We start from the raw sequence: 26,105 nt of genomic DNA, 5'->3' as shown, positions 1-26,105 counted from the left end.
TACCATGTGTTGGCTGGTACTCAATAATCTCATCCTGACTATGTTAAACATCTCCTCTCAGGCTCAGCCTGATCCTACTCACTGATGCCACACATATTGATTCTTCTTCTATTCTGATCGATTCATTAACTGTAGACATACATCATTGATCCCATACAGTGATCCAACACAATGTCACAGACTGTACTAGGGTTGCAAAAACTAGGGATGCAGAAATCTGGCAACTTTCCCAAAAGTCATAAGGTTTTATAGAAATCCTGGTTGGAGGATTTTGGATTTCTTACTTATTACTTCCTGATTCAGGGAATCTTTCAACCGGATTTTCTGGAAAACCAGGGGATTTGGGGAAAGTTACTGGATGTTTGCAACCCTATCCTGTACATGGGTCCATACATTGATTCAATACACTGTTCCTGCCTGTACACTGTTCAAATTCAGTAATGAAATACACAGTTCTTCCTATACATTGGTCCATAGATTGTCCTCATGCACCGTTCTTGTACACTGATCTCATACCCTCTTCCACTGGTCACACCAGGTCTCCCTTGGTAAAGAGGTCTTGTTCAATAAAGGTTCAACAAAACAAAAATTGTCATGCAACAGGCCTCAGCGGGCGACCATATTGGCAGGCAGCAGCTCCCTGGAGCTCTGATCCTGCTGGGGTCTGTCAGTGGTCAATCTCAGACAAACACTACTCTCCGTGGTGCTGGCGGGGTTGACCCGGAACTTCCTGTGGACCGGCCACATGGCCAGGATGAGCTGCATCTTGAAGGTCTCATTCAACACAATGTAGAGGAACGGGTTGATGCAGCTGTTAACGTAGCCCATGCTAATGGCTATGTTGTAGGCATAGGAGAAGGCTGGGCTGGAGTTCTGGACTCCAACATGAACCAGCTGGAGGATGTAGTAAGGGCCACCGCCATACGGGTTACTTTCTTGGTGCGCACCCTCAGTCTCCTGGGGGGCAAGGGGGCCACGCTGGTGGGCAAGGGGGCCACGCTGGGGGCAAGGGGGCCACGCTGGGGGGCAAGGGGGCCACGCTGGGGGGAATGTGCTTGAGGATCTTGAAAAAGACCATGCAGATGATGAGAAGCGGCAGAGCGAAAGCCAAGATAAACTGGTAGAGAGTGAACCAGTAGATGTCGGTAGACGGATCGGGAAGTAGCAGGGCACAGCCCACCAGGTCGCCAGGCAGAGGCATCAGGCCTGTGTACATCCACACCGGGATGATGGTCAGCAACGACAGCGTCCATACTGGAACGATAACCGCGGTTGCCATGCACGGCGTCCAAACGTAGTTGAAGCGGATGGGGTGGACCGTGGCCAGGTAGCGGTCCAGAGTCATGACCGTGAGGATGTACGTGCTCACGATCTGACTGTTGGAGTCCAGGGCGGTGATGACTGTGCACATAGTGGCGCCGAAGCACCACGAGCCATTGCACATCAACTGGTGGATGAGGAAGGGCATAACGACGAGGAAGAGGAGGTCGACGATGGTGTAGATGACCATGCAGTTACCCATAATGCCCAGGAAACAGATGATGCCGAATATGGTGGGCAAGATGACGTTGTTGTAGTAGGGATCATGACTCCCACCGACACCTAAACAAGAGCAGCAGAGGAGAATGTAATTAAAATACCAGTATGATGTGTCATATATCCATAAACCAGAACTGTCAAGCATCAATTTACATAGCCTGGCTGCCGCGACCCAGGTGGTACACTCTTACATGCTGACCACACCGTTCACCTCGCGTGCGTGCGTGAGCGTTGCAAAATAAATGTACACATACATGTTATTAAATCATTACACCCACACTGCTCGCACCCGTCAATGAGCATCTGTGCTAGGCGCTAAAATAGAACTTGGTTCTGACGCTTGGCATTGTGCATGATGATATTAGGCTTGTGTGCGGCTCCTCGGCCATGGAAACCCATTTCATGAAGCTCCCGACGAACAGTTATTGTGCTGACGTTGCTTCCAAAGGCAGTTTGGAACTCGGTAGTGAGTGTTGCAACCGAGGACAGACGATTTTTATGCGCTACGAGCTTCAGTACTCAGCGGTCTTGTTCTGTGAGCTTGTGTGGCCTACCACTTTGCGGCTGGGCCATTGTTGCTCCTAGACATTTCCATTTCACAATAACAGCACTTACAGTTGAGCAGCTCTAGCAGGGCAGAAAGGTGGCATTCTATGACAGTGCCACGTTGAAAGTCATTGAGCTCTTCAATAAAGGCCATTCTACTGCCAATGTTTGTCTTTGGAGATTGCATGGCTGTGTGGTCGATTTTATACACCTGTCAGCAACAGGTGTGGCTGAAATAGACAAATCCACTCATTTGTAGTGGTGTCAACATACTTTTGGCCTTGTAGTGTATAAAGCGATCTGTGCATTTGAACAAATGCATAAATACACCAATTTCAGGTTTCCATGTAAAAATGTAATGACCACTGCTGCACCTCCTGCCACTGTTTTGAACAGATTAGATTATACTATAATAAACAAAAATATAAAAGCAACATGCAATGTGTTGTTCCCATCTTTCATGAGCTGAAGTAAAAGATCCCTGAAATTTTCCATACGCACAAAAAAAACGTATTTCTCTCAGATTTTGTGCACAAATATGTTTACATCCCTGTTAGTGAGCATTTCTACTTTGCCAATATAATTAATCCACCTGACAGGTGTGGCATATCAATAAGATGATTAAACAGCATGATTATTACACAGCTGATGAGGAGTATTTCTGTCTGACTAGCAATGGTTCCCTGAGGAACTCCAAGGTTCCTTGAGTCACTATTAATTCTAGGAGTGTACAGAGCCAGGAAGAGCTGCGTCTCACTGGTCTAAACGGGAGGAAGCATTGATTTGTTCTCTTAAATATAAACTTTTTTCCTGGGGGGGTTGAGACCTAGCTTTATACAGTGTATTCACACCTAGGGCTGTGCTTATTTGTTAAGCAAATAACTGTTGATGTCACGGTAATTGATTAACAAAGACATTTAACATCTCCTGGCTTTGGAACATCTACATTTTAAAAAGTCTAAGAAATCCATGTAATACAGCCTAAAGCTTCACAATAAATCCATTACTTATTTTAGACAGGTCTAAAGAAATATGATAAGAAGAAAATGTAGTCTATTTCAGAAGAACACAATAGTTGTCCTTATGTTCGGTCCTGATCTGTCTATGCCAAATGGCTGTGGGCTACACTAGTACATTTAGCATTTTGCTTAGAATTCCGTGGCATTATTTTATATTGTTTTATAATATTAAGAATACAATTGAACAAAGCTGAATAAAATAGAAAGGATATTTTCTCCAATCGATTTGAGGGAGTGCACACATGCGGCTATTCTGTGTTGAGCGGTTAACAAAGAAATAGGTCCTCCTATATGCATAATTTAGAGTTATTGATGTAACTTTAGTTGTTCTACAAACGTTGGGCTATATGTTTAGATTTTTTATACATTGTAAGGCTGCATGATGCGACTAATGATTTGATGATTTGAAAAAAGTTGCATGAAAGGCATGAGCTCTGCTTTGTTTTTTTGTGCAGGCTGTTCACACTTCATCAGTTTCTCATTCACAATTTGACAAGCACTTGGTAATGCCTCATATTTCCCAGCGGCATCCCCTCTATGCACTTAAATAGTGAATGGAGGACGCTTTTCCTGTGGTTCATATTCATGCCAGCCAGGTCGGCTATACTCCGGTTGTAATATTAGGAAAGTTCAGAAATAAATATAGTAGACCTAGCCTATAGAATGCTGATCAACCAATCAAATGTATTTATAAATCCCTTTTTACATCAGCCGATGTCACAAAGTGCTGTACAGAAACCCAGCCTGATCGGATCCTCCTCTTTTTAATAAGGGCCATCACTTTGTTTACTCCCCCAATTGCATAGCCTATAGAAATGTTGCACAACATGAGCTCTCATGAAGTGTTTGATTAGATTTTTGATTACATTTGCATTTATGTCAGAGTGATTAGAGGGACAATAGACTGCTGAGTACCAGGCAGTTAGCAAGTTTGGTAGGTTACTAATGACCATCAGCAGCATCAGATCTTGGAGAAGCGTAATTACGTGACTAAACACTCATGTGGAATGTGACTGTCTCCATGACTCGTGACCACCAGTGTGGCAGTAATACGGTCACCAGAACAGCCCTATTCACACCGTTGACTTTTTACATAATTTGTTGTGTTACAGTCTGAATTTAAAAAGGATAAAATTGATATTTGTTGTCACTGGCCTACACACAATACCCCATGATGTCAAAGTGGAATTATGTTTTTAGAAATGTTTACTAGTTAATGAAAAATTAAAAGCTGAAATGTCTTGGAGTCAATAAGTATTCAACACCTTTTTAACGGCAAGCCTAAATAAGTGCAGGAATAAAAATGTGCTTAACAACTCACATAATAAGTTGCACTCTGTGTGTAATAATAGTGTTTAACATGATTTTTGGAATGACTACCTCATCTCCATACCCCACACATAAAATTATCTGTAAGGTCCCTCAGTCGAGCAGTGATTTTCAAACAGATTCAACCACAAAAACCAGGGAGGTTTTCCAATGCCTCGCAAAGAATGGCAGCTATTGGATATCCCTTTAAGCATGGTGAAGTTATTAAATACACTTTGGATGGTCACTACAAAGATACAGGTGTCCTTCCTAACTCCATTGCCAGAGAGGAAGGACACCGCTCAGGGATTTCACCATGAGGCCAATGGTGACTTTAAAACAGTTACAGAGTTTATTGGCTGCGATAGGAGAAAACCGAGGATGGATCAACATTATAGTTACTCCACAATACTATCCTAATTGACAGAGTGAAAAGAAAGAAGCCTGTACAGAATTTAAAAAATATTCCAAAACATGCATCCTGTTTGCAACAAGACACTAAAGTAATACTGCAAAAAAATGTGGCTTGTCTTGAATACAAAGTGTTATGTTTGGGGCAATTCTAATACTACAGATTACTGAGTACCGCTCTCCATATTTCCAAGCATAGTGGTGGCTGCATCATGTTATGGGTATGCTTGTAATCGTTAAGGAATGGGGAGTGTTTCAGGAAAAAAAAAAAATTGCTAAGAACAGGCAAAATTCTAGAGGAAAACCTGGTTCAGTCTGCTTTCCACCAGACACTGGGAGATGAACCCACCTTTCAGCAGGACAATAACCTAAAACACAAAGCCAAATCTACACTGGAGTTTCTACCAAGAACACAGTAAATGTTCATGAGGGGCCGAGTTACAGTTTTGACTTAAATCTGCTTGAAAATCGATGGCAAGACCTGAAAATGGTTGTCTAGCAATGATCAACAACCAGACAGAGCCTGAAGAATTTTGAAAAGAATAATGAGCAAATCTTACAAAATCCAGGTGTGGAAGGCTCTTAGAGACTTACCCAGAAAGACTCACAGCTGTGATGGCTGCCAAGGGTGATTCTAATATGTATTGACTCCAGGGGGTTGAATACTTCTGTTTTTCTTCCACTTTTACATAACAGAGTCAAGTGTTTTGAATACTTTCTGGAGGCACTGTGTTGCTATACCACATTCATGTCAGCTCGAGGGATCAGGCGTCTTGTTGAGATCTCTCACTGTTTGGATTTGAAAACAGCCCCCCTCAGCCTGTAACGCTCAATGAGTGAATGGGTGTGGAGTCAGGCGCAGAGAGCAAAGGATGCGGGGGAAAAAAACACTTCAAAATTAAAGGAACAAAATAGTATACCCAAACCAGGCGTAACTATAAAAACAATATAGTACCCATAGGTAAAATACCAGGACAGCGAGAAAACCCAACTAACACCTCTCACAAATACAGAAGAACAAGCCCACACAAACAGAAGCGGACTTAAATAACCCCACCCTAACAACCAAACAATGAACAGGTGAAACCAATTAGACAAAACCAAACGAACACGGAACAAAGGATCGGTGGCAGCTAGTAGACCGGCGATGACGACCGCCGAGCGCCACCCGAACAAGAAGGGGAGCCACCTTCGGTAATATTCCTGACACGGCCCCCCAATTTACTAACAGCAGAGGAACATTGTAATAAATCATGATATACTGTATAGTAGACTAAGGCAATCCATAAACCAAACCTGTGAAGATCTTTCAGTGCCCAGTAATATATATTTCAGTGCCCTTGGTATGTGCTATATACAGTATCTTTGACAAAAAAAAACAATAACATAGCTGCTAACAGTTCACAGGAATTTTCATTGCTCTTTTGAGATTAAGGTAGAGGATGAGCCATTCTGACGAAAAACAAGTCACTCAAAAAGGAAAAGGTTGGCACTAGCTGTGCCTTCATGAAGCTACTAGACAGATTTTAATTTCCCTCTGAATAACAAGTTTTACACAGAGCAGTGAAGGAAACCAACCATTTAACGTCTTCAAGGAAAAACAAATGAAAACAAAAAGAAGATGACTGTAGCTCTCATTATAGCCGACATTATGTGTGCCATAATAAGATAATGTGAAATCATTGTAGGCTATGAGTCATTTCAATCAGTGTTGCTTCCTAAGTGGACAGTTTGATTTCACAGAAGTGTGATTGACTTGGAGTTACATTGTGTTGTTTAAGTGTCCCTTTTATTTTTTTGAGCAGTGTACCTTCAATAATGCCACTCCATTTTATTCATGAGATCCATCAAAATATAATAAACGTTTCCGCTCTTGTCGTGGACTTTACTGCTTAGTAGCATATTGTTTGCATGCGCTGGAAGGAGTGGAGACAGACACCCAGTGTCTTCAAGCTTTTTACTAGGAGACTGATAACTCTCCTGCAGCTGCACGGCGGTACTGTATAGTCTATTTGCAACTGCACTCTTCGTCTTTCATTAGCTGAGGATGAAGTTTCGAGGACAACTCATCTGTTTAGAAGTCCAGCTGGCACCATTGATGTATACGGCTGTATCTGTTGTCTTGACTCACATGTCGATTATTTAATGCATTTTGACAGCCACTTCAAAGATCAAGGAGGGCCAGTGTACTTTTTTTATGCTACTGAAAGCCTTAATTAAATACTCTTTCAAATGTTGTAAAGATTTTGTTCCATTTTAACATGGCACCACAATAAAGGCATTTTAATAGCATGAAGAGTGGACCTCCTTGTTCTTTGATGACCAATAGCTTAACCTGAAAGAATACCTTCACCAACATACTTTACGTTTATTTGAAACTGTAGCATATCCAATGCCGGACTTTATTGCTACCTATCCTTATTTTTTGTGACAAAATGAACTCGAACATGTTCCACTCATTGTGTCATTTTTATGATAATTGAAAACTAATTGGGAACTTGCAGGCAGCCTAACTGCGAAAAACAAAGGAAACATAAACATAAAGCAGCTTAATAGGACGCTGGGCCACCAAGAGCCAGAACAGCTTCAATGCACCTTGGTTGGCATTATTGTGTGTCGTAGAAGTGACGCCATCGAACGTCAGGCAATGCCTACAAGTGTCTGGAACTCTATTGGAAGGATGCAACTATAGAGATCCTAACACGAAACCCACCAAACCGACTGCCGCACGCGCATAAATGTATTTTGTCCCCCCACACCAAACACGATCACGACACGCAGGTTAAAATATCAAAACAAACTGAACCAATTATATTAATTTGGTCGAAAAGCATTAAACATTTATGGCAATTTAGCTAGCTAGCTTGCACTTACTAGCTAATTTGTCCAATTTAGCTAGCTTGCTGTTGCTAGCTAATTTGTCCTGGGATATAAACATTGAGTTGTTATTTTACCTGAAATGCACAAGGACATCTACTCCACTAATTAATCCACACATAAAATGGTTAACCGAATTGTTTCTAGTCATCTCTCCTCCTTCCAGCCTTTTTCTTCTCTTGACTTTATATTGCAATTGGCAACTTTCATAAATTAGGCACATTACCGCCACTGACCTATTTCGTCTTTCAGTCACCCATGTGGGTATAACCAATGAGGAGATGGCACGTGGGTACCTGCTTCTATAAACCAATGAGGAGATGGGAGAGGCAGGACTTGCAGCGCGATCTGCGTCAGAAATAGAACTGACTTCTATTTTAGCCCTTGGCCACGCAGACCCTCGTTGGCGCGTACGAGCAGTGTGGGTGCAATAATTGAATAATATAGATTTATTTCAAAATGTATTTTGCAACGCTCCCGGATGCGACGCAAGCGGCGTAGTCAGCCTGTAAGTGTTCTAATTGCTATGGATGCAACACCATTCTTCCACAAATTCCATTTGGTGTTTTGTTGATGGTGGTGAACATATTATTAATTATACCGTGAGGTTCGAGGCCTAACAGTAAAGAGGTATAGTGTAACAGTGTAGTATAGTGTAACAGTATAACAGTAACAGTATAACAGTAACAGTATAACAATAGTGTAACAGTATATTTGTTTGTATTACCTTTTCATTTGGACTGAACACAACCATCATGATGTTTTCATCTTATTGTCAAACAAATCATTTCAAAAAGTAACTATCAGCAGACATAAAAAGAATCACTAAAAATAGAATGTCGTGTATTGAGAAATGAATTATGTGTTAATGAGTTTAGATTTTAAATGGTTGCAAATAGTCAATGGGATTTGCATGCAGGGGTTGAGTTATTTGAATTAACAAATGACAATGGGGTTTCCGTTCTGGCATTGAAGTGATTGGATTACAAGATGCAAGGGTGGGTAAAGTTCAATGATGTATTGGTGAGTTGGGCTGAAGACACTGCAGAGAGTGGTCGACTGGAATGTGTTAAGGAGAACGTTAAATACACTGCTCAAAAAAATAAAGGGAACACTTAAACAACACAATGTAACGCCAAGTCAATCTCACTTCTGTGAAATCAAACTGTCCACTTAGGAAACAAAACTGATTGGCAATAAATGTCACATGCTGTTGTGCAAATGGAATAGACAACAGGTGGAAATTATAGGCAATTAGCAAGACACCCCCAATAAAGGAGGGGTTCTGCAGGTGGTGACCACAGACCACTTCTCAGTTCCTATGCTTCCTGGCTGATGTTTTGGTCACTTTTGAATGCTGGCGGTGCTTTCACTCTAGTGGTAGCATGAGACGGAGTCTACAACCCACACAAGTGGCTCAGGTAGTGCAGCTCATCCAGGATGGCACATCAATGCGAGATGTGGCAAGAAGGTTTGCTGTGTCTGTCAGCGTAGTGTCCAGAGCATGGAGGCGCTACCAGGAGACAGGCCAGTACATAAGGAGGCCGTAGGAGGGCAACAACCCGGCGCCCTGTGCTCTTCACAGATGAAAGCAGGTTCACACTGAGTACATGTGACAGATGTGACAGTCTGGAGACGCCGTGGAGAACATTCTGCTGCCTGCAACATCCTCCAGCATGACCGGTTTGGCGGTGGGTCAGTCATGGTCCGGGGTGGCATTTCTTTGGGGGGCCGCACAGCCCTCCATGTGCTCGCCAGAGGTAGCCTGACTGCCATTAGGTACCGAGATGAGATCCTCAGACCCCTTGTGAGACCATATGCTGGTGCGGTTGGCCCTGGGTTCTTCCTAATGCAAGACAATGCTAGACCTCATGTGGTTGGAGTGTGTCAGCAGTTCCTGCAAGAGGAAGGCATTGATGCTATGGACTGGCCCGCCCGTTCCCCAGACCTGAATCAAATTGAGCACATCTGGGACATCATGTCTCGCTCCATCCACCAACACCACGTTGCACCACAGACTGTCCAGGAGTTGGCGGATGCTTTAGTCCAGGTCTGGGAGGAGATCCCTCAGGAGACCATCCACCACCTCATCAGGAGCATGCCCAGGCGTTGTAGGGAGGTCATACAGGCACGTGGAAGCCACACACTCTGACTCATTTTGACTTGTTTTAAGGACATTACAAAGTTGGATCAGCCTGTAGTGTGGTTTTCCACTTTAATTTTGAGTGTGACTCCAAATCCAGAGCTCCATGGGTTGATAAATTTGATTTCCATTGATAATTTGTGTGTGATTTTGTTGTCAACACATTCAACTATGTAAATAAAAAAGTATTTAATAAGAATATTTCATTCATTCAGATCTAGGATGTGTTATTTTAGTGTTCCCTACGCTTCGGAGTCTTCAGTAGAAGAACCCAGCATCTTAGGATGCAACATAGAAATCACTTGACCATAAATATTAGACACGGTAAAAACATTTGTTTGGAGAATATATCATTTTATTTGACATTCTGGGAGAAGGTAACTCCCCTCCCCTTGCAGATTACAGATCCATAAATGTAATAAAATCCAACAATAAAATAATAACAAACTCATTTGTTACATTACAGACTTATTCTAAAATGGATTAAATAAGTACACACAATACCCCATAACTGTCACGGCTTTCTTCTGTTGAAGGAGAGGCGGACCAAAACGCAGCGTGGTTATTTAGATACATCTTTGATAAAGATGACAATAGAACAATATACAAAAACAAGAACCGTGACAACCCAAAAAAACAGCCCTATCTGGTGTAACAGACACAAAGACAGGAACAATCACCCACAAAACCCAACACAAAACAGGCTACCTAAATATGGCTCCCAATCAGAGACAATGACTAACACCTGCCTCTGATTGAGAACCATATCAGGCCCAAACACAGAAACAGACAAACAAGACATCCAACATAGAATGCCCACTCAGATCACACCCTGACCAAACAAAACATAGAACATACAAAGCAAACTATGGTCAGGGTGTGACAATAACGACAAAGCAAAAACACGTTTTTAGAATTTTAGCAAATGTATAAAAATAAAAAACAAAAATACCATACATACATAAGTATTCAGACCTTTTGCTGAGACTCGAAATTGAGCTCCGGTGCATCCTGTTTCCATTGATCACCCTTGAGATGTTTCTTCAACTTGATTGGAGTCCGCCTGTGGTAAATTCAATTGATTGGACATGATTTGGAAAGGCACACACCTGTCAATATAAGGTTCCACAGTTGAAAGCGCATGTCAGAGAAAAAAAACAAGCCATGAGGTCGAAGGAATTGTCCGTAGAGCTCTGAGACAGGATTGTGTTGAGGCACAGATCTGGGGAAGGGTACCACCAACAACAATTCTGCAGCATTGAAGGTCCCCAAGAACACAGTGGCCTCCATCATTCTTAAATGGAAGAAGTTTAGAACCACCAAGACTCTTCCTAGAGCTGGCCGCCTGGCCAAACTGCGCAATTGGGGGAGAAGGGCCTTGGTCAGGGAGGGGACCATGAACACCATGGTCACTCTGACAGGGCTCTAGAATTCCTTTGTGGAAATGGGAGAAGCTTCCAGAAGGACAATCATCTCTGCAGCACTCCACCAATCAGGCCTTTATGGAGGAGTCCAAGGCTTTTACTTGCGACATGTTGTTAAATGCACGAAAGAGAAACAATGGGCACATATTGAAGATGTGCATGTTTATCCCAGAATCTTTTCACATGTCTGTTTTCAAAGGATGGAGCTAAGAACATGAACAACTTCACAGTTAAGAACACTATAACAACTTGAGGGATTGCTATTTAAGTCAGAAAATTATACCCATATGATAGGTAAGATATACAAAGATATACAAAAGCTTACAGAAAACGATATTAACTATTAGAACCAAGACTATTGGAACCAACCTTTTGTGGTATTGTTCCCATGTCCGTTGGGCTTGTGAGTACCTGTGCTTTGTGGTTTCGGCTTTCGTGCTTTGTGTATTGTGTACTCATTACTACGGGTCTCGTCCCGTGTATTGTTGTGCACTTGTTATTACGGGTCTCGTCCCGTGTATTGCTATTCAGGGTAATGTCCCGTGTATTTATTAGAGGTTTAACCTCACTGTTTTGTTTGGGTTACATCCCAGAGTGTTTTGTATACCTGTTTGTTTTGGGCTTCGTCCCGATGCCTTTTCATGGCATGTTGTATTTTTGGGTGGAGTATTAAAACCCCTTATTACGTATTCCTGCGGCTGTCTCCAATCATTTATACAACGTGACCGTGACTAACAAAATCAATGGGTCCCCCTGGAGCTCAGGTCCCCAGGGCACATACAATTAAAAACTTGTTAGCTGACATGGCTAGTTGTCCGTGACTGACCAAACAAGAGAAACTGCTGATACAACAAAATTTAGAACTTTTGCACCTTGTGTATTCTACTATTCTCGACTGAGTTCCTAAACAAATTAAAAGTTTGATATTTTTATGTCTGGAGCTGGTCTGTAACTAAATTAATGTACAGAATTGATTATACAAGAGACAAAATTCACAAATTAAAACTAACAGTGACTCAACTGCCTTCTGGAGTGCCATAATGTCAAAGTTATGGATGGAGTTAGAAAGTTGGCTGTCAGAAGTTTTACAGTATAAATGTACCTTTTTATGAACGCATTTCATGCAATTTTACGTCATTTTAGACGACTGGAGACTTTGGCATAATCGTTTTTAATTCTGCGTTTCAAAAAAACTGGTAATTAGGAGTTGGGAAAGTCTCCGACTTCAGTGTGTTCAAGACAACTGAGAAGTCGGGGAAAAACAAGTTCCCGACTGGGAATATTAGTTTAACGGTCATCCAACTCAAAATTATAGTCCTAAAAATGCTTTCTAGTTCCACTGACTCGCCCAATGAGTCTTGCTGGTGATGGCATATGAGCTCATGGAAAAAGCCTTTCTGTTTCTTGCGCTCTCATTTTACTTTGCAAAACAATATTTGGAAGTTGATCTGATTGCTGATGGCAATGCTGGCCGCCCGATGTCTATAGTGTTGCAGGGCAGTAAGCATGATGGGATGTTAATTGCTTAATTCACTCGGGAACCACACCTGTGTGGAAGCACCTGCATTCAATATAATTTGTATCCCTAATTTATTAAAGTGTTAAATCCATTTTTGGGGGCAATTACCTGTATGTAGCCTATCCAATTATATGCATATTTTTTCTCCTGTATCATTTTACAATTCATTCTAATTTTGTACCACTAGATGGCCAAGTAATCCCTGCTATGGAGTCAATGGTTGGAATTGCACACCTATTAGGCCTACATGTACCTTACACCTTATGACAAGTCTACAACAGGTGAGGTCTAGAGCCAAACTAAATGTTGTCTTCTACTCTTCACACATGTATATTCATGCAAAAGTGTGTGTTTGTGTGTGTGAGAGAGAGACATCTTTAGAAAACGAAAATATAATTACTCGTCACATTGGAAAGAACTAACCAAAAAAAAACAGGTGGAAACTGAGATGCACTTTCTAACCTCCTGAAAAATGTATAACTGTTTTTTTTTTTTAAATGTATCCTTTATTTAACTAGGCAATTCAGTTAAGAACACATTTGTAATTACAATGACGGCCAACCAAAAGGCAGGGACGGGGGCTGGAATTAAAAATACAAATAAATTAAATAAAAATATAGGACAAAATACATATCACAACAAGAGAGACAACACAACACTACATAAAGAGATAGCTAAGACAACACAGCATGGCAGCAACACAACATGACAACATGGCAGCAGCACAACATGGTAGCAGCACAACATGGTAGCAGCACAAAACAGGGTGCAAACATTGTTGGGCACAGACAACAGCACAAAGGGCAAGAAGGTAGAGACAACAGTACATCACGCAAAGCATCCTCAACTGTCAGTACGAGTGTCCATGATTGAGTCTTTGAATGAAGAGATGGAGATAAAACGGTCCAGTTTGAGTGTGCGTTGCAGCTCTTCCAGTCTCGAGCTGCAGCAAATTAAAAGACGAGCAAGCCAGGGATGTGTGTGCTTGGTGGACCTTTAACAGAATGTGACTGGCAGACGGGTGTTTTATGTGGAGGATGAGGGATGCAATAGTTATCTCAAATAGGCCTAGAGGGTTTTATAAATAAGCATCAACCAGTGGGTCTTGGGACGGGTACACAGAGATTACCAGTTTACAGAGGAGTATAGAGTGCAGTGATGTGTCCATATAAGGAGCATTGCCAATGCCAATTAGAGACACATATTTCCCTCAGATTACACTGACCCACAAAGAATTTGAAAACAAATCCAATTTTGATGAACTCCCTTATCTATTAGGTTAAATACCACAGTGTGCCATCACAGCAGCAAGATTTGTGACCTGTTGCCACAAAAGGGCAACCAGTGAAGCAAAAAATCCATTTAAAAAACAAACTATATTCATCTGTCTAATTATTTTCGCTTTTGTACTTTTCACATTGTTACAACACTGCGCATAGCCAAAAGTATAACATTTAAAATGTCTCTATTCTTTAAGAAACTTTTGAGAGTTTAATGTTTACTGTTAATTTATTATTGTTTATTTCACTTTTGTTTATTTTCTATTCCACTTCCATTGGCAATCTAAACATGCTACCTCTGCCAATAAATCACTTTGAATTGCAAAGAGAGAGAAGAGGGCGGAGCAGTGGAACAGGGGAGTGGGCAAATTTCTGTGCAGATTTAAGTAATCCCAAAATGTCGCGATAGGAAGCTTCCTATATACAGAGCTCACGTTCTAGGAAGTGGATAGCCTACTAATAACACGTTTTTTGTATAATTCCAAGGGATAGCAAGTAGAAAACAAGGTAACATTAAATGAGTGTAGGTGGACAAGGCTACTTCGGAGACCTGAACAGTTTCACTTCAAGCAAGACCTGGTGGGCCATCGACCACTTTTTAAAAATGATTTAGCCTATATTCTTGTTTAATTAACCTACATTGTAGGACTAGCACAACAATAGCCTAATAGTCGTATCTTCGTAATCTTTCTTCTGTTGGAGCTAAAGTAGGCCTACAAGTCTCATTTCGTAGTTTTAGCAATTGTGACAACTAGGTTACTTTTAACTTTGTAACAAACTGTTGCTTGTCAAATTTGGAAACAATAAATTGTAACAATGCAATAAATATCACAGCTCTTTGTTTTTACTCCACAATGTTTCACTCAAATTAGCTGGAAAGGTATACAAAATAAGGACTTGGCTAATGCCAAGGAAAGAGGGCAGAAAATATTGTACGCGACATAAAACGATTTTGAGTCGAAACTAGACATTCTACATTTAGCTCGAGGTTTGAGTCATCAACCACATCTGCCTGTCAAAAAAATCCTCTACAAAGCGTGTAAATTAGCAATCCCATTGGTTTTGCACAGCTACAGAACACCTATTGGATATGACAGTATTCTCACATCCGATTGGTCAATTGTGGAGATGATGTGCTTTAGTTGGCCTGAGGAGACGTCAATCAGATTATATATTTCCTCTCCTGATTGCGCGATCGTCAGAATGCTAGTATTGTCTATGGGCGCGGCATCACATCACAAACTATCATATTAGTCCATTGTTTTTCGTTGTTGGTTAATGTTCATTTGCTGCTACATAGTCTCTGGTTCTCTATCTGCGTTCTTGTTCACAGGTTTGTAGCGGCGTGCAGCGAGTGAGGGTATTTGTGCTACTCGGAGTGACTGGTCAGACCAGGGGGAAAACGGGACCGGAGCTGTTCTGTTTTTTTCTTCTTCTGACATTGTTAATAATTTTCATCATTCCTTTGAGGAATAAACTCCATTGAAAGACTTCAGAAGGGTACTTGTGCATTCATCAACACAGCATACAGGTGTTCCAACAATCCTCACCATGGAGGCCATTGCCAAATACGATTTCAAAGCCACTGCAGATGATGAGTTGAGTTTTAAACGTGGAGAAACGTTGAAGGTAAGCAGCCCATTGCTTCACTATTTATATTCTTAAATGTGTCAGATATTTTTCCTTTGTGGTTATTATTATGTCTAGTTATTACACTATTTACAATAGCCTGTTACATTTTTTGTTGTTGGTCATTTTGTGTCTTAATTTTAGACACTCCTGTAACTGGTAACTGGTTTTTAAGGACATTATCGAAAAACTTGTAACCAGTAAGTCCCTTAATTCACTTGAATTGGTCGATATTCAATAAAGTATTTTGTAAGAGATTTTACCTTGTCTTTTCAGAGGTTTATTTATTATGATAGGCCTACAGAATGAGAGGGAATATAATGGAATATAATATAAAGAAAAACATGTTGCAGGGGTGTTGTCCTTTGGTTCCAACACATTTGAATGAGGGGCAGCTAATGTCTTTGTCAATGGCAAGTCATATGGTAATCGGTGTCATGTTTTCAAGGAAAAGTTCAGCGATTTGTTTCCGTACAGATATGGAAAAGGATAGCACTGGTAGTCTTTGGCAGGACACAATTCTGTCTTTCTCGCATCCTATAACAAGCATCCTATACTGTACTCAACATTTTACATGCAGTCATCATTTTGTGGAGAACCAGAATGAGCAACCCCAAAATTAGTCTTTGTAGCCTATATGACAATTTTTAGTCAAAGAAATGCTACAAGAGGAGACAGAATAAGTAACTAACCCTCCCCCTAGTTTGTTAAAAAGTACACTTAATAAGCTCTTTCATTGAATCCTTTCATTATCCTCAGTAGTTCAGCAATATTGGACTTCTGTGGTTAAGTAGACTGTGATAATGCTGAAACAGGAAGTCTCCAGTATCATCCTTTGCTTCTATACATTTTCCCTCACTCAGTCAGAAACGGAGAAGGAAGGAGAGCTAAAGAGAGAGGATGAGCTGGCAGTATGTTTACAACCACACCCCTTCCCTTGCTGGGATTATGACAGCTCCTTCATTTCAGTGTCAGAACAGTACTTTAACAGCTCTGCTTCAAGACATGTTATAATGGTTATAAAAGCTCTATTATAGCTGAGCTTTTTGTGGCATAACTGCATGCTGACTGCCTGCACTGCAATCATAATACTGGTGTCAGTTCAGGTTAAAACCATATGCAAAAAAAATAGTAATAAAAACAATATGCAGTAAAGAGAAGATTGAGAGTGAAGTGTGTGTCCGAGGTAAACGTCTGGTTGTGTGCAGTCTTGTCTTCTTTCCAGTTCCCTCTTTCAGCTGGTGTTTTGAGAACAGTCTGGCCCTGTGCTCTGTTCTCCTCTACTCTGGCAATGTACCCCGGCAACGCCACGGTCAGAGGCAGAAACAGATCCGGCGAACCAGGACAGGAATACGCATTCATATCTCCTCAAGAGAAACATCAGTTGAAGATGTTCACACTAGAAACAGGAACCAATCTGATCATGAGGCCTTAAAAGGAATATGGCCGCGAGCTGTGAAAACGGTGAACAAAGTTATCAGTCAATTTGTTGCCTGAGTCAACCTCAGTTCATCATGCAGCGGCTTTCATACTTCAAAGAGAAGCAGTGTTCGTCACGCCGTTTCTGGCTGCATCTACCGACTTAACAAGTCTGTGATTGCCCAAGAGGAGCATCTGAAGGACAATTGGTGCGATTGCTGATCGGTGATAGGAGGCATGTGAGTGCAGGCTATACTGCATACAGTATACACTAGTGTAAGTAACTTTTACTATCCGCATAGTACATTCTGTCAGCCAAACCAATGTCCCTCCTGTATTAGCCAAGCTTTTAGCCGGCGTGACAATGACCATAGCATTTGGCAAGACGGCACAAACACATCTGGGAGCGAGCTATATTCTAAAGGCCAAATCAATAGATTTCTTTCTTGTGTTACCTGATTTGTTCACAGAAATGAAGCTCAATGGAGAGCGAACATTCTTTATCTCAGCACTGTAGAAGTTGATGGGGAGTATGCCAGGCAGCTTGCTCCATCCCCTGGGCTTTAGGCTTCGCTCGCTCGGCGGGCGCCACATAAATATTAATCGTCCAAGAGTGTGGTGTGTGGCAACAACTTGCCGGTAAAAATGCTACTACACCCGAGGCTATTCTTTTTTTTCTTCTCTCTCTCTCCCTGCTCGGTTCTTCCTGCGTAGCGCAGCATGCATGCACAAACTCCGCCCGGAGTTGCGAAAGGGTTCTGTCGAGTTCCGTTTTTGCAACTTCCCGGGAACGCTCTGCTGACGCAGTCTTGGCTTTTCTGAGTTCATAGAGGGAGAATCTGGAGGGGATTCAGGAACGTCGGCAGTGATCTTATGCCTCCTTTCCGAATTGAATTCTGACCGTGGCGGGAGGATGGCTGGAGAACGGGGCTCTTTGACACAATTCTCGGGACCCATAGGTGTCCTCTTCTTAACCACACACTTCAAAGCTTCTGGCCTGGCACTGTGTCAATACCCCAGTTCTGTTCCAGCATGTACTATAACACAAGTGTTACATGATGTTCAGTCAAGAGGCTGTTGTGAAGTAGGTCTACTCTCTTGATGAACTGAGCTCTTATGGAATAAGCTTACTGTCTTGGTGAATTGCTGAGAATTAGAATACAGCCAATGCGTGACGTGCCATGTCCATGATCGATTTAGCTCGGTTCTTGAGATCCCCTTACAATACAGGGGACATTAAGTCCTCATGGATATTTTTAGAGATCTGTGAAGATGAGAGATTATTTCCTCCTAATATGTAGGGTAACTCCCCCATCCCCCACTGTACAAAGGGTGGAGGAGTTTATTCTCTGGAATTGAGTTGTCAGGAAGAGAATGTCAGAAATAAATAACGCTTACTGCCAGAAGTCTTGTCTTGAGTAACACAAACATCTCGGTTTTTCTCATGCATTTAGAAGGGCACGAGAGGAGACCTCAGTTTTTATTTAGAGTTTTTTTTGATGCAGGACAGACATTCAATGGCTCTGGGGCATGCAACGTCTCTGTTTCTCTCTCTCCCTTTATTTTTCTCTGTCAACTGAGGCCGCAGCACAAAAGCCAGGCAGCATCAGGTCTAAATTTAGCCTGCAAGCAAGGAGTGGAAAGAAGAACCATCTGAGACAGGAACCTGGTCAAGGTCTGTGTGTGTGACAGAAGTCCAAAGAGAATGGAGCATCACTTCTGGTCAAACAAAGGAGAAGAAGGAAACTACAAACAGCTTTGGTCTCAAGTCACCTGATTGTGTCTGGCTAAACAGTTTTTAGGGAATTAGCAGCACCTTAGCCTGGTCCCAGATTAGTTTTTGCTGCGTAGCCAAATCGAATGGCCATTGTCAGTGCCATTTGGCTAAGGCTATACAGCACAGATCTCAGACCTGCCTGGTCTCACTTTGGGTCTTTGGCTTTTTGGTGTGAACCCAGGGACGTCAGCAGTCTGTTTTCTGAGCTGGCAGTCAGGCACAGAAGGATAAAGAGAGGGAGAGAAAGAAAAAAAGCACTCCACACCACTCTCCCATAATGCCAGAGGCAGCGGGAGCTAAAACGGGATGTACTGTCAATGTACAGTAAAGTACAGGCAGCGTCTGTCAACACGAGCTAGTGAACTGAACTCATTCCCATGGCGGATGTTAACCTGGCTAGGTTTCTTAGAACCTTATACACCAGAAGCTGCGTCCTATGGGTCACTTATGTCGTGCATAGTAGGTTCTTCTGCCATTTGACCACAGCATTTCTATGTGTATACTTATGAGTGTGTATGGGTGCGTGTGCACCTGCGTGTGGGTGACACTGACTCCTTTGACAGGGCGAATGTAGAATATATCAATGCTCCCATTACAAGGTGGAATCGCCACTCTATCCAGATGAGTGTCAAGACAAGGGCGATGCAAGGAAAGACAATAATAGACACACATTGACTGTCCCCATTGAGAGAAGAACAGAACGATCATTAATCCATCTGCCCTTCTCTGTCACAGCTCTTGTCCTTATCTTTGTCCTCCAGAAGGAGGAAATGGAGGTGAGCGATGCGGCTGGCTGCTCTCCTCAGTCTCTCCATTTCTCTCCTCTGCTCCCTTCATCCCTCGTTCTCTTCATCCTGCAGACTGAAGCACTGTTGATAGAGAGAACGAGGCCCTGTTTATTTATTTCCCCTGGCAGAAAGAGAGTGAGTGAAAGACCTAAACAAACTAGCAGGTCCCATGTCAGAGCATGTGACCTGCTAGAGGTGCTAAAGAAGACCGAGGGAGAACAGGCCTAAAGTAAACCCACATTCCTGTGCCAGGGCGCTCTCTCGTCACCTCCCATCACTGTGTGTACGGAGTTACAGTATATAAAGTGTTCAATTACAGTGCAGAAAAACAAAGCATGATGAAGAAAGAGAGGGTGGGATGGCAGACGGAGAGGTAGACTAGTGTTGAGGAACCTTCTTGATGAGATTAGTGGCTCTGAATCCCAAGACGTATCGTGTTGCCTTACTACACGATGGACACAACTTTAAAAACCCCAAAAACAGACCTAAATTGATAGAACAAGGGTATTTTTAAGCATAAAGCCATCATGTATCAGGTTAGGTTTGTGAACTAATGTCCGGGTGTTGACAAATCGTGCACGCCCCCTAGGTTAAGTTAGGATGTTCTAACAAATCGTGCACTCCCCTCTACAATGGCAGAGTGTTAAAAAGATTTTTGCACCCTCGTCCCCCTGCGGCTACTGCACCATAGATGATGCTTATTACCCTTGGAAGTGAATCTGACCTAATTACAGTATGAGATCGTCTGACTGGAGGGCTGGCAGTGCACACATGCACAGAGAGTGATATACGTTTACTGCTACTGTCTGACCCATTCGTAATGCCAAAGGCTGCTCTTATTACCCCTGTGTTCAGGGACCTTCGCATTGAAGCCATCCGGGAGCCTTGCTTCCTTGTTTTCCTGCTTGTCCTCCTGTGTGGTTTGGGATGGGTAGATGCCGAGTTCGCTCCATTTCTGTTGGGAATGTCCTGAGATTTGACAACATCAAAGGAATGAGGGATTTTACAATTTCAGGAGAAAGAGTGACTATCTTTTCAGGTGTGCTCAGAAATTTCCAGACCTCACAACTTGCCAGAGTTTCATTTTGCATGGGTTGACACCCAGTCTTAATTCTCTCCAGGGCTACAGTAGTTGAGGCTCACCACAACACACTCCCTACTGCTCTTTAGCTAGGAGTGTGATCATGGGCCTGACAGTGTGAAAAGCAAGACATGTTTTCCTGTCACAGCTAATGATTCTCTTGACTCTCAGCCTCACAAAACGCATGCAAGCAGATGCATACACACACACACACACACACACACACACAACTGTGTCAAGCCCACCCTAGAAAACACACGCATGCACACACACACTAAACTAATCCGCAGTGGGACTAGTGTGGGCTCTTCAACATGATGTTTTTCCTCAAAGCTGCGATCCCCAACACCGCTCTGTCTAATACCTTGGAAACAACCCTCTCCTCTCCCACACCTCTCTCACCACACACAGCCTCTCACCCTCTCTACAGTGCTCTTTCAAAGATCTATCTCTAAGCCCAGTCAAATGATTTAACCATTGATTAAACCTAAACCGGCCTTCTCCCATGTGGACCAACCATACAGTACAATACCTTGGCCTGTTAGCTCTATACGGATGGCTTTCTAACTAGACGCTTTGTTTTCCCTCCCTCCCCTGAGCTTTTACATTTTTTTTTATCACAACACCCTGAAATGGCTCCCTATTCCCTATATAGTACACTACTTTTGACCAGTCTTATGGGCCCAATCAAAAGTCATGCGCTATATATGAAAATAGGGTTCCATTTTGGATGCACAAGTTGCCTTCTCACACCTCATTTGTCTTTACTGTGATGTCGATAGAGCCACTTCCTGATATTGATCGTTCTCACTCTATTTGTATACTTCAGGGAACTGGAGGGAACAGGCTAAATGCTCACTGCAAGATTATTTACTGGTTTGCTTCCATTCCAGGAAAGCGTAATTGTTTCAGGAACCGTGTGTGTGAGATAAATTAAGCAATTTCTTCTTTCCCATCCTGTAATTTAGCCGTCGTGATGGAACACAATTCCATCAACATAATGTGCATGAAAACACCCATAACTTTTGCTTATGTGGTTCCCAAAGTGGCATCTGTATATTTATTTACGTGTGTGTGGTGTGTAAATAAAATAAAATAAACCAGTATACTGCTCAAAAAAATAAAATAAACAAAAATAACACATTCTAGATCTGAATGAATGAAATATTCTTATTAAATACTTTTCTTTACATAGCTGAATGTGCTGACAACAAAATCACACAAATTATCAATGGAAATTAAATTTATCAACCCATGGAGGTCTGGATTTGGAGTCACACTCAAAATTAAAGTGGAAAACCACACTACAGGCTGATCCAACTTTGATGTAATGTCCTTAAAACAAGTCAACATGAGGCTCAGTAGTGTGTGTGGCCTCCACGTGCCTGTATGACCTCCCTACAATGCCTGGGCATGCTCCCGATGAGGTGGCGGATGGTCTCCTGAGGGATCTCCTCCCAGACCTGGACTAAAGCATCTGCCAACTCCTGGACAGTCTGGTGGATGGAGCAAGACATGATGTCCCAGATGTGCTCAATTGGATTCAGGTCTGGGGAAAGGGCGGGCCAGTCCATAGCATAAATACCTTCCTCTTGCAGGAACTGCTGACACACTCCAGCCACATGAGGTCTAGCATTGTCTTGCATTAGGAGGAACCCAGGGCCAACCGCACCAGCATATGGCCTCACAAGGGGTCGGAGGATCTCATCTCGGTACCTAATGGCAGTCAGGCTACCTTTGGCGAGCACATGGAGGGCTGTGCGGCCCCCCCCAAAGAAATGCCACCCCGCACCATGATGGACCCACCGCCAAACCGGTCATGCTGGAGGATGTTGCAGGCAGCAGAACGTTCTCCATGGTGTCTCCAGACTCTCTGTAACATGTGCTCAGTGTGAACCTGCTTTCATCTGTGAAGAGCACAGGGCGCCAGTGGCGAATTTGCCAATCTTGATGTACTCTGGCAAATGCCAAACGTCCTGCACGGTGTTGGGCTGTAAGCACAACCCCCACCTGTGGACGTCGGGCCCTCATACCACCCTCATGGAGTCTGTTTCTGACCGTTTGAGCAGACACATGCACATTTGTGGCCTGCTGGAGGTCATTTTGCAGGGCTCTGGCAGTGCTCCTCCTGCTCCTCCTTGCACACAGGCGGAGGTAGCGGTCCTGCTGCTGGGTTGTTGCCCTCCTACGGCCTCCACGTCTCCTGATGTACTGGCCTGTCTCCTGGTAGCGCCTCCATGCTCTGGACACTACGCTGACAGACACAGCAAACCTTCTTGCCACAGCTCGCATTGATGTGCCATCCTGGATGAGCTGCACTACCTGAGCCACTTGTGTGGGTTGTAGACTCCGTCTCATGCTACCACTAGAGTGAAAGCACCGCCAACATTCAAAAGTGACCAAACCATCAGCCAGGAAGCATAGGAACTGAAGTGGTCTGTGGTCACCACCTGCAGAACCATTCCTTTATTGGGGGTGTCTTGCTAATTGCCTATAATTTCCACCTGTTGTCTATTCCATTTGCACAACAGCATGTGAAATGTATTGTCAATCAGTGTTGCTTCCTAAGTGGACAGTTTGATTTCACAGAAGTGTGATTGACTTGGCGTTACATTGTGTTGTTTAAGTGTTCCCTTTATTTTTTTGAGCAGTGTGTATATATAAGGCATGGCCCCTCCCCCGCTCAAGAGCCTGGCTGGCTGCTGCTCTGCTTCGCTCTCCCTCGTACAGCTCCGGTTAATGAAGTAGATAAAAATGAGTTTTTTTTCTCCTACTAAATGTTACAGCATTGTTGCGTTAGGTATTTGTAAAATAAAAAAATGAATCCGTTTATGATGCTGATCAGGACCTGTTGGTGGTAGCTTTGTGATAACTGCGCTGTGATTTAAATTTAGTAAGGAGGGAAAAAAACGCTTTTCGGGTTAGGGATTTTCTTAACGTCAAAAATCCAAATTTCACAGCCCTAGTTAAGTTACTACAATAAAGAAGTGAAATATTTGTTCATGAACAGCAAAACAAGCTTACAAATTTGTAGAATCAAAATTGTAGAATTTGGCTAGCTAAGCTAGATTCTTTACATCCACTGCACTGGGTTTCACAAGATGACAGTCTTGTTTGCTCAGGAGTCTAAAACATTCAAACACATATTACAAGTCATACAAATGTCACGTCCATCAGCAAGCTAAATATATGGTTAGTTGGCTAATGTTAGCTAGTCACCTTGTTAAATGGCAATTTTCGTAAATTAATTTATCCAGAATCCTTTCCTGCATTAATAAATATATATATATATATATATATATATATATATATATATATATATATATATATATATATATACCTCTTAACTGTACATTTTTTGCATGATTTGTTATGACGTAGTAATTACTTACGTTTGCTTCCGTTGTAGTATTTTTGCCAGGCATCTTCCTGAGGCAACTTTAGAGACTTGGGTCACAGTGCTTCATGGGAGTTCTGATGGGAAGTCAGCATGTCAATTCGCATTGTTTGGAGGGACAACTACAGGGCTCAAAGGTTCTACCCCTCGCTCAAAGTTGAACTTTGAACACCACTCCGGCTCGATGTGACTTGCTGGATGGCACAACACGGAGGGGGAGGGCTAAGGTTGGGGATAATTGTGATTGAGCCCGACGAGGCGGAGCGAGAGGGTTTACTCCTCCCAAAATCTGTCCACATTTAGAAGATTATTCATTATTAAACAAGTGAAGTGTTTTTGTATGGGGGGCAATGAGAGTTTAGTCAAGATAAAAATGTATTGCTATTGTGATATTGTGAGGCTTTTTGATCTAATAGACATTTCGTAATGCTTAGCATGTTACGAGTGTACCGACGCAAGTGTGACACGAGTGATATCCTGGCAACTTTGAGAAAAAACACTATCAGTGTTGTCCCTGTTGGAGCTCGTGACAATCTATGCATATTCATGGGGTTAGCATAGCATCTCACTCTACATTGAAAACAGGCGGTTGACGTCAACACCCCTCATTTTAATATTTTTTACAAAACTATTAAATAACGCAATCTATACACCAATCACCAGAGAGGAATAGACAGGAGCTCGACAGCCTGCCATTCCGCTCTGTGGACAACGAATCCCATTGTTAGGAATTTATACTTATCCCGTCATTATATCCAGTACCTCTGGTTATACCCAAACTCTAGTCTATACCCAGAGTTTCTGATGAGTTTGACACCACTGCCTCTTCTGAGAAGTCATAGTTACGATGTAACCATCCTGTTACAACCGTTTCTGTACCCATTCGAGCAAAATAACCATATTTTGCCGTTCCAGAAGCCTTGTGGTGTGCGTCTGAGAGTAACCAGGGGAGCAGGGAGAGGGAGAGATGGTAACCATGTTGACTCGCAGTGGTAGACTTATTGCTCGTTATTCATCTCGTGTGATTACGTAGTATCTGTCTTGACTGCATCAAACTGAGAGAAATTAGCCTAGCTAGGCTAATTGAGACTACATAACTTTAACTGGGCGGTATCCATTCCTTTCTATAGCAAATAGATTAGCAAAAAAATTAGCTAGTTAGCTTGCTGTTTCTAGCTAATCTGGCCTGAGATATAAACATTGAGGTGTTATTTTACCTGAAATGCACAAGGTCCTTTACTCTGACAATTAATCCACACATAAAACGGTCAACTGAATCGTTTCTAGTCATCTCTCCTCCTTCCAGGATTTTTCTTCTTTGGACATTATATGGCGATTGGCAACTAACTTTCATAAAGTGTATTACTTACCTCCGTTAATCTTTCAATCACCCACGTGGGTATAACCAATGAGGCGTTGGCTCGTGGGTATATGCTTCTATAAACCAATGAGGAGATGAATGCACCGCATTCAGCATCACAAATAGAACTGACTTCTATTTTAGCACTTGGCAACGCAGATGCTCGTTGGCACATGCGGGCAGTGTGGGTGCAATGATTGATTAACATATGTGTACATTTATTTCAGATTATTAAGTAGCAGCCTACCTGTGGGCTCTCGGGTTGTAGCTTGTCCTTCTCATTTAACTTTTAGTTCTGTTATTTTAATTACATCTTCCATTGATTAGCCTAGATATCTTCCACACGGAGCCTCTATCTATCTATGACTGTAGCCTAGTGCCGGTTTGATGACTTCAGAACAGTACTTCCACTGGTAGTGACCGAGTGAAGGAAATGCGATGGTTACATGTCAAACTGCTATGGAATGAAGGTCCAGCTTCAGTACTCCTCCACTTTGAACCACAACCAGAGGATGGGTATGATACGGGCATATTGTTGTTCTGCTGTTCTCATTTGTTGCTCATATGGTAAGTACGTATTTGTTGTAC

General features: G+C 42.4%; 1 protein-coding gene, 1 long non-coding RNA gene and 1 pseudogene across 2 annotated transcripts in view; 1 reads left to right on the top strand and 2 right to left on the bottom strand.

Moving 5' to 3' along the window:
* Positions 1–606: 606 nt before the first annotated feature.
* Positions 607–1,842, bottom strand: LOC112230115 (annotated as a pseudogene).
* A 13,396-nt stretch (positions 1,843–15,238) lies between these two features.
* LOC112230281 (growth factor receptor-bound protein 2) overlaps positions 15,239–26,105 on the top strand; it is a 33,877-nt gene continuing 23,010 nt past the window's right edge. Inside the window, exon 1 of the mRNA XM_042310680.1 lies at positions 15,239–15,695. Coding sequence (XP_042166614.1) covers positions 15,618–15,695 — 78 coding nt within the window. The 5' untranslated portion in view covers positions 15,239–15,617. The remainder of the gene's footprint in view (positions 15,696–26,105) is intronic.
* LOC112230282 lies at positions 15,887–24,258 on the bottom strand. The gene is made up of 3 exons (XR_002950294.2): positions 24,153–24,258; positions 20,523–20,648; positions 15,887–19,760 (listed from the first exon to the last, which is right to left on the bottom strand). It is a non-coding gene; the product is annotated as an uncharacterized LOC112230282 (long non-coding RNA).

Source organism: Oncorhynchus tshawytscha, linkage group LG32 (genome assembly GCF_018296145.1).
Source record: "Oncorhynchus tshawytscha isolate Ot180627B linkage group LG32, Otsh_v2.0, whole genome shotgun sequence".
Taxonomy (NCBI): Eukaryota; Metazoa; Chordata; class Actinopteri; order Salmoniformes; family Salmonidae; genus Oncorhynchus; species Oncorhynchus tshawytscha.
Note: the sequence above shows the minus strand (reverse complement) of the source record. Positions and strands in the feature narration are given on the sequence as shown.